Consider the following 13,021-nt stretch of genomic DNA (forward strand, 5'->3'; position numbering starts at 1 on the left):
TTGAGAAAAAGTGAAGTCCATATATGACAACTTAAAGCAAAAGGAAGGCAAAGGATCTAAACCTGGAAAATTTAATGGCAGTAAAGGATGGTTTGATACTTTCAGGAAGAGGTTTGGCCTCAAAAATGTCACAAGAGAAGCTGCAGCTTTTGTCAGCAAAGAGGCAGCAGATGAGTTCCCAGATGCCATTAAGAAAATAATTAGTTTCCATGTATGCTGCTTGAAAAAAAAAATAATAATTGGCCAGGCATGACAGTCTGTAATCCTAGCACTTTGAAAGGCTGAGGTAGGCAGACTGCTTGAGCTCAGGAGTTCGAGACCAGCCTGAACAACATGGTGAAACCCCGTCTCAACCAAAAATACAGAAATTAGCTGGGCATGATGGTATGTGCCTGTAGTCCCAGCTACTTGGGGAGGTGAGGCAGGAGGATCACTTGAGCCTAGGAGGTCGAGGCTATTGTGAGTCGTGACCATGCCACTGTACTCCAGCCCAGCCTGGGTGACAAAGTGAGACCTTCTCTCTCTCTCTCAAAGAAAAAAAAAAAAAAACAGAAAAAAGAAAAAAATTGAGTAGAAACAATATCTGCCTGAACAGAGTTTTAATGCAGATGAGAGTGTCCTATTCCAGAAAAAAAAAAAACTGCTACAGAGGACATTTATTAGTAAGAAAAAGTGAACACCAGGATTTAAGGCAGGAAGGGACACGCTAACTCTATTGTTTTGTGCAAATGCAGTCGGGTTTATCATCAGAACTGCCCTTATCTATAAAGCTGCTAACCTCAAACCTTGAAGGAAAAAGAAGGCCAAAAGAAGAAGGCAAGACAACAAGAAGGCATGGACAATGAGAATCCTTTTTCTGGATTGGTCCCATTGACGCTTTGTCCCTGAAGTCAGGAAGTACCTTGCCAGTAAGGGAATGTCTTTTAAAATTCTTGTGATAACTGTACAACATCTCTGGCCACTCAGAACCCCATTAGTTTCACACTGAAGGTGTCAAAGTGGTCCACTTGCCCGCAAACATGACAGCTCTAATTCAGGCTCTAGATCAGGGGTTCATAAGGACATTTAAGACTCATTACACATGGTATTCTATGGAAGACTGTCAACACTATGGAAGAGAATCCCAACAGAGAACATCATGAAAGTTTGGAGGGATTATACCATCAAAGATGCCATAGTTATTACTGAAAAAGCCAAGAAAACCATCAAGCTCAAGACAACAAATTCATAAAATTTGAGAAAACGGTGTCCAGATGTTTTGCATGACCTCACAGGGTTTGTAACAGTGCCAGTCAAGGAAATAATGAAATAGACAGTGGATACAGAAAAAAGGGTGGCGATGAAGCGTGGCAAGGTATGGATCTTGGAGAAATTCAAGACCCAATTAGACAGCACACCAGAGGAATTAACAGAAGATGACTTGATGGAGAAGAGTGCCTCCAAACCAGTACCAGACAATGAGAAAGAAGACATAGAAGAGGGGGTCACTTCCAAGACAGCTGAATAGGAACAGCTCCGGTCTGCAGCTCCCAGCGAAACTGATGCAGAAGACGGGTGATTTCTGCATTTCCAACTGAGGTACCTGGTTCATCTCATTGGGACTGGTTGGACAGCGGGTGCAGCCCACAGAGGGCAAGCTGAAGCAGGGCGAGGCGTTGCCTCACCCAGGAAGTACAAGGGGTCAGGGGATTTCCCTTTCCTAGCCAAGGGAAGCTGTGACAGACTCTACCTGGAGAAACAGTACACTCCTGATCAAATACTATATGCTTTTCCCACAGTCTTAGCAACCGGCAGACCAGGAGATACCCTCCCATGCCTGGCTCGGCGGGTCCCACGCCCACAGAGCATTGCTCACTGCTAGTGCGGCAGTCTGAGATCAACCTGTGACGCTGCAGCTTGACGGGGGAGGGGCGTCCACCATTGCTGAGGCTTGAGTAGCTCAAAGTAAACAAAGAGGCCGGTAAGCTTGAACTGCTCAGTAAGGTCTATTCCCTCTATAAATTCCACCTCTTGGGGAAGGACGTAGTAGAACAAAAAGCAGCAGACAGCTTCTGCAGACTTACACATCCTTGTCTGACAGCTCTGAAGAGAGCAGTGGTTCTCTCAGCACAGCGTCTGAACTCCGAGAACGGACAGACTGCCTCCTCAAGTGGGTCCCTGACCCCCGTGTAGCCTGACTGGGGAACACCTCCCAGTAGGGGCCAACAGACACCTCAAACAGGTGGGTGCCCCTCTGGGATGAAGCTTCCAGAGGAAGGATCAGGCAGCAATATTTGCTGTTCTGCAGCCTCTGGTGGTGATACCCAGGCAAACAGGGTCTGGAGTGGACCTCAAGCAAACTCCAACAGACCTGTAGCTGAGGGGTCTGAATGTTAGAAGGAAAACTAACAAACAGAAGGGACATCCACACCAAAACCCCCTCTGTAGGTCACCAACATCCAAGACCAAAGGTAGATAAAACCACAAAGATGGGGAGAAACCAGAGCAGAAAAGCTGAAAATTCGGAAAAAAAAAAACAAAGCGCCTCTTCTCGTCCAAAGGATTGCAGCTCCTTGCCAGCAAGGGAAAAAAACTGGATGGAAAATGAGTTTGATGAGTTGATAGAAGTAGGCTTCACAAGGTTGGTAACAACAAACTTCTCTGAGCTAAAGGAGCATGTTCTAACCAATTGCAAGGAAGCTAAAAACCTTGAAAAAAGCTTAGATAAATGGCTAACTAGAATAAAATGTAGAGAAGACCTTAAATGACCTGATGGAGCTGAAAACCATGGCACAAAAACTTTGTGACGCATGCACAAGCTTCAATAGCTGATTTGATCAAGTGGAAGAAAGAATATCAGTGATTGAAGATCAAATTAATGAAATAAAACGAGAAGAAAAGATCAGATAAAAAAAGAGTGAAAAGAAACAAACAAAGCCTCCAAGAAATATGGGACTATGTGAAAAGGCCAAATATATGTTTGACTGGTGTACCAGAAAGTGATGGGGAAAATGGAACCAAGTTAGAAAACATTTGTCAGGATATTATCTAGGAGAACTTCCCTAACCTAGCAAGGAAGGCCAGCATTCAAATTCAGGGAATACAGATAACACCACAAAGATATTCCTCAAGAAGAGCAACCCCAAGACACATAATTGTCAGATTCACCAAGGTTGAAATGAAGGAAAAAATGTTAAGGGCAGCCAGAGAGAAAGGTCGAGTTACCCACAAAGGGAAGCCCATCAGACTAACAGGTGATCTCTCGGCAGAAACCCTACAAGCCAGAAGAGAGTGGGGGCCAACATTCAACATTCTTAAAGAAAAGAATTTTCAACCCAGAATCTCATATCCAGCCAAACTAAGCTTCATAAGCCAAGGAGAAATAAAATCCTTTACAGACAAGCAAATGCTGAGAGATTTTGTCACCACCAGGCCTGCCTTACAAGAGCTCCTGAAGGAAGCACTAAACATGGAAAGCAACAACCGGTACCAGCCACTGCAAAACATGCCAAATGGTAAAGAACATCGATGCTAGGAAGAAACTGCATCAATTAACAGGCGAAATAACCAGCTAACATGATAATGACAGGATCAAAATAAAACATAACAATATTAACCTTAAATGTAAATGGGCTAAATGCTCCAATTAAAAGACACAGACTGGCAAATTGGATAAAGAGTCAAGACCCATCAGTGTGCTGTATTCAGGAAACCCATCTCACATGCTCCATGCAAAGATGCACATAGGCTCCAAATAAAGGGAAAGAGGAAGATCTACCAAGCAAACGGAAAGCAAAAAAAAAAAAAAAAAAAAGCAGGGTTTGCAATCCTAGTCTCTGATAAAACGGACTTTAAACCAACAAAGATCAAAAGAGACAAAGACAGCCACTACATAATGGTAAAGGGATCAATTCAACAAGAAGAGCTAACTATCCTAAATATATATGCACCCAATACAGGAACACCCAGATTCATAAAGCAAGTCCTTAGAGACCTACAAAGAAACTTAGACTTCCGCACAATAATAATGGGAGACTTTAACACCCCACTGTCAATATTAGACACATCAAAGAGACAGAAGGTTAACAAAGATATCCAGGACTTGAACTCAGCTCTGGACCAAGCAGACCTAATAGACATCTACAGAACTCCACACCCCAAATCAATAGAATATACATTCTTCTCAGCATCACATCACACTTATTTTAAAACTGACCACATAATTGGTAGTAAAACACTCCTCAGCAAATGTAAAAGAACAGAAATCACAACGAACTGTCCCTCAGATCACAGTGCAATTGAATTAGAACTCAGGATTAAGAAACTCACTCAAAACCACACAACTACATGGAAACTGAACAACCTGCTCCTGAATGACTAATGGGTAAATAACAAAATGAAGGCAGAAATAAAGATGTTCTTTGAAACCAATGAGAACAAAGACACAAAGTACCAGAATCTCTGGGACACATTTAAAGCAGTGTGTAGAGGGAAATTTATAGCACTAAATACTCACAAGAGAAAGCAGGAAAGATCTAAAATTGACACCCTAACATCACAATTAAAAGAACTAGAGAAGCAAGAGCAAACATATTCAAAAGCTAGCAGAAGGCAAGAAATAACTAAGATTAGAGCAGAACTGAAGGAGAGACACAAAAAACCCTTCAAAAAAACAATGAAACCAGGAGCTGTTTTTTTGAAAAGATCAACAAAATAGACCGCTAGCAAGACTAATAAACAAGAAAAGAGAGAAGAATCAAATAGACACAATAAAAAATGATAAAGGGGATATCACTGCCAATCCCCCAGAAATACAAACTACCATCAGAGAATACTATAAACACCTCTACACAAATAAACTAGAAAATCTAGCAGAAATGGATAAATTCCTGGACACATACACCCTCCCAAGACTAAACCAGGAAGAAGGTGAATCTCTGAATAGACCAATAACAGGTTCTGAAATTGAGGCAATATTTAATAGCCTACCAACCAAAAAAAGCCCAGGACCAGACAGATGCACAGCCAAAGTCTACCAGAGGTACAAAGAAGAGCTGGTACCATTCCTTCTAAAACTATTTCAATCAATAGAAAAAGAGGGAAACCTCCCTAACTCATTTTATGAGGCTAGCATCATCCTGATACCAAAGCCTGGTAGAGACACAACAAAAAAAGAGAATTTTAGGCCAATATCTCTGATGAACACCAATGCAAAAATCCTCAATAAAATACTGGCAAACCAAATCCAGCAGCACATCAAAAAGCTTATCCACCATGATCAAGTCAGCTTCATCCCTGGGATGCAAGGCTGGTTCAACATATGCAAATCAATAAACGTAATCCATCACATGAACAGAACAAACGACAAAAACCACATGATTTTCTCAATAGCTGCAGAAAAGGACTTCAACAAAATTCAACAGCCATTCATGCTAAAAACTCTCAATAAACTAGGTATTGATGGAATGTATCTCAGAATAATAAGAGCTATTTATAACAAACCCATAGCCAAAATCATACTGAATAGGCAAAAACTGGAAGCATTCCCTTTGAAAATCAGCACAAGACAATGATGCCGTCTCTCACCACTCCTATTCAACACAGTGTTGGAAGGCTAGAGCAATCAGGCAAGAAGAGAAAGAAATAAAGGGTATTCAATTAGGAAAAGGGGAAGTCAAATTGTCTCTGTTTGCAGATGACATGATTGTATATTTAGAAAACCCCATCGTCTCAGCTCAAAATCTCCTTAAGCTGATACGCAACTTCAGCGCAGTCTCAGGATACAAAATCAATGTGCAAAAATCACAAGCATTCTTATACACCAATAACAGACAAACAGAGAGCCAAATCATGAGTGAACTCCCATTCACAATTACTACAAAGAGAATAAAATACCTAGGAATCCAGCTTACAAGGGATGTGAAGGACCTCTTCAAGGAGAACTACAAACCACTGCTCAACGAAATAAAAGAGGACACAAACAAATGGAAGAACATTCCATGTTCATGGATAGGAAGAATCAATACCGTGAAAATGGCCATACTACCCAAGGTAATTTATAGATTCAATGCTATCCCCATCAAGCTACCAATGACTTTCTTCACAGAATTGGAAAAAACTACTTTAAAGTTCATATGGAACAAAAAAAGAGCCTGCATAGCCAAGACAATCCTGAGCCAAAAGAACAAAGCTGGAGGCATCACGCTACATGACTTCAAACTATACTACAAGGCTACAGTAACCAAAACAGCATGGTACTGGTACCAAAACAGAGATATAGACCAATGGAACAGAACAGAGCCCTCAGAAATAACGCCACACATCTACAACCATCTGATCTTTGACAAACCTGACAAAAACAAGACATGGGGAAAGGATTCCCTATTTAATAAATGGTGCTAGGAAAACTGGCTAGCCATATGAAGAAAGCTGAAACTAGATCCCTTCTTTACACCGTATACAAAAATTAACTCAAGATGGATTAAAGATTTAAATGTAAGACCTAACACCATAAAAACCCTAGAAGAAAACCTAGGCAATACCATTCAGGACATAGGCATGGGCAAACACTTCATGACTAAAACACCAAAAGCAATGGCAAGAAAGCCAAAATAGACACATGGGATCTAAATAAACTAAAGAGCCTCTGCACAGCAAAAGCAACTACCATCAGAGTGAACAGGCAACCTACAGAATGGGAGAAAATCCTTGCAATCTACCCATCTGACAAAGGCTTAATATCCAGAATCTACAAAGAACTTGAACAAATTTATAAGAAAAAAAACAACCCGATCAAAAAGTGGACAAAGGATATGAACAGGCACTTCCCAAAAGAAGACATTTACACAGCCAACAGACATGAAAAAATGCTCATCATCCCTGGTCATCAGAGAAATGCAAATCAAAACCACAAGGAGATACCATCTCATGCCAGTTAGAATGGTGATCATTAAAAAGTCAGGAAACAACAGATGCTGGAGAGGATGTGGAGAAATAGGAACACTTTTACACTGTTGGTGAGAGTGTAAGTCAGTTCAACCATTGTGGAAGACAGTGTGGCAATTCCTCAAGGATCTAGAACTAGAAATACCATTTGATCCAGCGATCCCATTACTGGGTACATACCCAAAGGATTATAAATCATGCTACTATAAAGACAAATGCACATGTATGTTTATTGTGGCACTATTTACAATAGTAAAGACTTGGAACCAACCCAAATGTCCATCAATGATAGACTGGATTAAGAAAATGTGGTACATATACACCATGGAATACTATGTAGCCATAAAAAAGGATGAGTTCATGTCCTTTGCAGGGACATGTATAAAGCTGGAAACCATCATTCTAAAAAAACTATCACAAGGTCGGAAAACCAAACACCAGATGTTCTCACTCCTAGGTGGGAATTGAACAACATGAACACATGGACACATGGTGGGGAACATCACACACCCGGGTCTGTCGGAGGGTGGGGGGCTGGGGGAGGGATAGCATTAGGAAAAAATACCTAATGTAAATGACGAGTTGATGGGTGCAGCAAACCACCACGGCACATGTATACCTATGTAACAAACCTGCACACTGTGCACATGTACCATAGAACTTAAAGTATAATAATAAATAAAAAAGAAAGTAAAGAAGCAGATCTCCGATTTTAAAAAATGGAATCCAAAAAAAAAAAAAAAAAGAAGACATAGAAGAAGTGGTGTCAGAAAACAAATTGACATTAGAGAATCTGGCAAAAGCGTTCCAATTATTCAAGACTACTTTTGATTTATTTTACAACGTGAACCCTTCTATGATACAGTACCGAAACTAAAGCAAATAAAAGGAGGATTGGTACCATATAAAAACATTTTTAGAGAAATGAAGAAGCAAAAAAGTCAGAAATCAAGATGTGTTTTTGTAAAGTTACACCAGTGTGCCCACCTCTACTACTTCTACCTCCTCCACCTCTCTGCCTCTGCTACTCCTGAGACAGCAAGACAAACTCCTCCTTTTCCTTCTCCTCTTTGGCCTGCTCAATGTGAAGATAACGAGGATGAAGACTTTTATGATGATCCACTTCCACTTAATGAACAGTAAGTATATTTTTTCTTATGGTTTTCTTAATAACATATTCTTTTCTCTAGCTTACCTTATTGTAGGAATACAGTATACTACTACACATACAACATAAAATATACATGTTAAATTAAGCAACAGTTTATGTTCTCGGTAAGGCTTCTGGTCAATAGTAGGCTATAGGCAGTTAAGTTTTGGGGGAGTCAAAAGTTATATGCAAATTTCTGGCTTCACTGAGGATCTGTGCCCCTTACCCCTACACTGTTCAAGGGCCAACTGTATTTTAAACTTTAAACCCTATCTAAAGTCACTCAGCCATGACAAAGTGGGGAAAAAAAAAAGAGATACCCTGGGAAGCCTGCTTTTAAACCTTGTTCTACTACTTTCTGTTAAATGATTTGTGTCTAAAACAGAAATTACTTGCTTTATCTATATCTGTCCACCTGATGAGGGTTAGAGAAGATTATGATGTAAAGGTATATGCAAATAATATGCCTGTCAATCTGAAAGCATTTATATGTAGACTGTAGCATTTATATATAATCAGCATTTATATTAGCTAGAAATAAATTTTAGGCCAAGTGGCAGAACCCAAGATTCATCAAAGACCTAGAAGATTATCTGTCCCAGGGATGCCCAAGATATAGATTCAGAAATTTAGGAATCTTTTACACTCTCTTGTTACAATTTCTGGAAAAAAAAATCATAAATCTAAAATCACTGTATTCCTCTAGTTGTGTAAGTTCTTATTACTGAAAAGAGTAAGCCAAAATAACTGGAAGAAGATCCCTGCCATTACTGAACTTTGAGCAGAGGGAGAACCAGACATTTAAGCAAATATTTAAAGCAATTTAATAAATAAGTCCAAATATTTGTTCTATTCACTGTGAGACCTTGGTATCAATTTCCTTATCTGTAAAATAGGAATAAAAACATCTGTCTCTAAAAGAAGCAAGAAAAGAGCCTTGAAGTGCACCTGATACAGAGGAGCTCAATAACAGGCAGCTCTTAATATAAGGTAAGAGCAACACAGCAGAGATAGAAGCACCTCACTTTCAGGTGTCAAAAGTTATTTGGTGATCAAGATACTTCCAGAGACAGTTTCTCTGGCAGATAAGGGAAGCATCCCAAATGGAAGAAAAAGCAGGTATAAAGTTACTCATTTATTCAACAATTGGTAGGGATACAAATGCTAGGTGTAGATATAGAGATGGAAAAGACTAATCTTGGCAATAAGAACTGACTATATTCCATAAGAGAAAAGCCAGGGGAAGAGATCCCTTAGGTATTCAGAATCCCAATGGTTGTTAATGAAAGGAGTTAGCTAGCTTGCTTTAGGCAGACAGTAAGGGAAGGGTCCCCAGAGAACCTCTGACCCACCCCACAAGGGCTTACACCAGATGCTTTGTGCAGATAAGGGAACTTGCACAGGGGGCTTGCTTAAACATGCCCACAGCGGACTAAGGGCCTGCATGTGCACTAGGGAAATGTGGTGAAGCCACCAGTAATCTGTGCCTCATACAAATAGGGAACCCAGCCCCATCAGCTTCTCTCTCTCTCTCTCTCTCTCTCTCTATATATATATATACGCCCTTGTATTCAACTGTGACAGGGCAACCTGGAACCTGCTTTCAGGACCCCTCTCTTTGCTGAGAGCTTTCCTTTCACTTAATAAATTCTACTCCATTCACTCTTAGAGTATCTGTGTGCCTAATTCTTCCTCATCGTGAGACAAGAACATGGACCTAGCTCAGCTAAGGAGTAAAAAACCTTGCATCATTAAGAAAGCAATAAAATGAGAAAGAGGAAATTGATATAAAGTGAATTATAGGTTTGTGGTAATTACCTAATACAAAACAGAATTATGTTCTACTAGGAAAAATCTCACAAAAAACAGATGTACTGGCTGGGTATGGTGGCTCACACCTGTAATCCCAGCACTTTGGGAGGCCGAGGTGGGTGGATCACTTGAGGCCAGAAGTTCAAGGCCAGCCTGGCCAACATGGCAAAACCCCATTTCTACTAAAAATAATACAAAAATTAGCCAGGCATGATGGCACTCGCCTGTAATCCCAGCGGCTTGGGTGGCTGAGGTACAAGAATTGCTTGAACCTGGGAGGTGGAGGTTGTAGTGAGCCAAGATCGCACCACTGCACTCCAGCCTGGGTGACAGAGCAAGACTCTGTTTCAAAAAAATAAAAAAAGGAAGTACATTTTTGTGAGGAAAAGGTCAGGAAGATATCCAGCCCTAAGCCATGTGGATCCCTGCAGTTTACTTTCATTGCTATATTCTCAAGCACTTTCAGTACTAATAATAGCACCAAAGTGAAAATCTCCATTATCTAGAAACATTTTGGATAGCCAAGTTTTCGAAGTAATTCAGAGATTATTATCTAATACATCAATTGTTATTTTAACTATTTTCGATGGAAACTTGTGAAATGTATTCTAAGCTTCCCTCTTCTTAAATGGAATATAAAATTAAACATAATTTAATTTTTTCTTAGGGACTCATGGGCATGAATTATGAAAATCAAATATTATCCTAGGCCAGAAAACAGCCCTGAAATGTATAAGGATATTTGCTTTACATTAAATGGCTTCTTTCCAGTTTTTATGTTGCATCTTCCCTTACATCACTTTGTCCTTTCCTGTGAACTACCTCCTTTTGGTTGGGTTCAGTGATGCCTCCTTCTAGTATCTCCTCCCATGCTTCCTCCTTTTATCCTCTGAAGCATAACTGTTTGGAAACCACATCATCAAATCTGTTTGAACTATCAAGATAAAAGTAAACAGGTTTTGAGAGAGGGATCAATTGGTTATTTTATGTGCATGGTCTTTAGTGCATGAGTTTATTTATTCTGGCTATCTAGAGGCCTTTTAATTTTAATTCCAGGTTCTCAACTATGTCAAGTGGGAAAGCTGCCAGAGAAGTTAATTTCAGGGCAGTAAACTATTGTCACACCTTGCTAGAATATTTTATGGGTTTTCTCTTTGTTTTTGAATCTCTACAAACTGCTTAAACAATGCCTTCCAGGTCTCTGATTCTAAATGTGAAGCACCCAACACCTAATTTAGTTATATTGTTACAAGGTATTTATAATTTTCAGAGTTTCGCTACAGCATAACCATGTGCCTGCTGATAGATGTTGCCTGTATGGACTATATAGACTTAAAAATCCCTTAAATTTTCATCTTTAAGTTTTGTAACAAATGGGTTAGTACTGCAAATTATCACCCTTAATCACAATATTAGTTCTAAATTCTATATTGGGTATATACCTAAAATAAGATGCCTGTACTGGATCCACAATTCATTTTAAGAAATATGTTATACAAAATTACTAATGCCATTTCTATGTTCTTAACATGTATTTTAATATTAGCATGCTTATATACTTATGTATGTACATAACATATATAAAACAAATTTTATATGACATCATGTTATACTTGATTCAATCCGTGCTAGGTCACAAAAAATCTGCAAAATATCTTTAAACAATATAGTTAATCATATTTAATCTGGGAACTCTAACACTTTTTTTATTAGCCTCAAGTAAACAATACAATATTTTAGTGATTCACTAACCTGAAAAAAATGACCACTGAATGGAACAAGGAATATACTTAAAATTCAAATAAAATAGCCTTTTATTTATTCTTACTATTTCACAGGCAATGCAAAAATTTAGTACTCTCACAGAGAATATTCAAATTTAACTTTTTATGTTGCTCTCGCTACAGGTATGCCTAAACTTTCTTACGGGAAACAAATTAGATTAACAACCTCTTGTGCTAAGTACTCAATTATAAAAGAAAGGACAAAAGTTAAAAGGAAAAGAAAAGAAAAGCCAAGCCTGCTTATCAGGAGAATTTATATGGCTGATGAGATAAATCTAGGACCACTTGGTGGATATTATCTCTGCCAAGAACACCTTGTTTCACCTTTAAAATGAAATATCAATGTCTTATGAAAAAGCTAATCCTTCAATGCAAAAGACAGACCAGATTTTTTAAATTTTCTGATTAAACTTAGAATAGAAAATAATTTGTTTAATTCCTTAACCAAGTTGCTCTATTCTGTAAATCTGCAATGAGAACATATTGCCTGTCTCCTTCTCCCTAATCTGCCTCTTTCACTGGCCTTTATTCTCTGGCCAACCTGCCAGAGGCCAAGTTCATTTGCTGTTTTCACACAATGCTGCATATCAGATTCCTGACTTATATTCTAATGTCTCTTAGACATCCCACTTGACTAGCCTACCCCTCTGACTAATAATGACCCCATACCTCTCACCTTAGATCTTTGCTAATATAAAAATATTTCCCTAAACTAATTAAATATATATATAAAGAGAGGGACACTAGTGTTTGAAAACACAAATAGTTGAGGCCTCTAAACAGAGTAAATAGTGATAATAACCAAGGAAAAGTACAACTCTGGTCCTTTCGCAGATTATATATTTTTAAAACAATCTCAATAATTTTCATTCATCATGTGTTTCTGTTCCTAGAGATTCTGTCCGTATTTTCCTTTCCCAGAAGAAACATCATGCAGAAGAGGTTCTTGTAAAACTCAATAATTATACTCATGTGACTATATTTTTCAGGATAATTTTGTACTCTTCTCACCAAATCATACTCCCAAATTAATCAGAAGCACAACTTCTTAATACGCTAAAGCATAACATTCTGGTTTGTAAGTATATTTTTAATTGATATATACTTACTTAGGCTACTTAGTTGTCTAATTATATTTGCCAAGGAAATATTGGTTACACATTCCAGTTCATTCTTAATGCCTCTAGGCAGTGCTGTGTGGCACAAGTGCCTAGGATCGATGTTTCTTTTCACTAGCGGCATCTTGAGATTAACCTTTGTGCCAGTTCACCTGTAGGAAATCAAAAATAAATTAACAATATTAAATTTCAGCCAACGCAGAATGAGACTTTATTTTTCATTGAAGAATAAA

At 38.8% G+C, this 13,021-nt stretch overlaps 1 protein-coding gene across 22 annotated transcripts in view; it reads right to left on the reverse strand.

Annotated features, from left to right (window-relative positions):
• WASF1 (WASP family member 1) overlaps positions 1-13,021 on the reverse strand; it is a 77,143-nt gene that overhangs the window by 14,810 nt on the left and 49,312 nt on the right. For 13 of the 22 annotated variants that reach the window (XM_009451738.5, XM_009451732.5, XM_054685488.2 and 10 more), the window contains 1 exon segment: positions 12,780-12,940. In XM_009451738.5, the coding sequence (XP_009450013.1) occupies positions 12,780-12,912 (133 nt within the window). In that variant the 5' untranslated portion in view covers positions 12,913-12,940. 22 annotated transcript variants of the gene reach the window in all.

Source organism: Pan troglodytes, chromosome 5, assembly GCF_028858775.2.
Source record: "Pan troglodytes isolate AG18354 chromosome 5, NHGRI_mPanTro3-v2.0_pri, whole genome shotgun sequence".
Taxonomy (NCBI): domain Eukaryota; kingdom Metazoa; phylum Chordata; class Mammalia; order Primates; family Hominidae; genus Pan; species Pan troglodytes.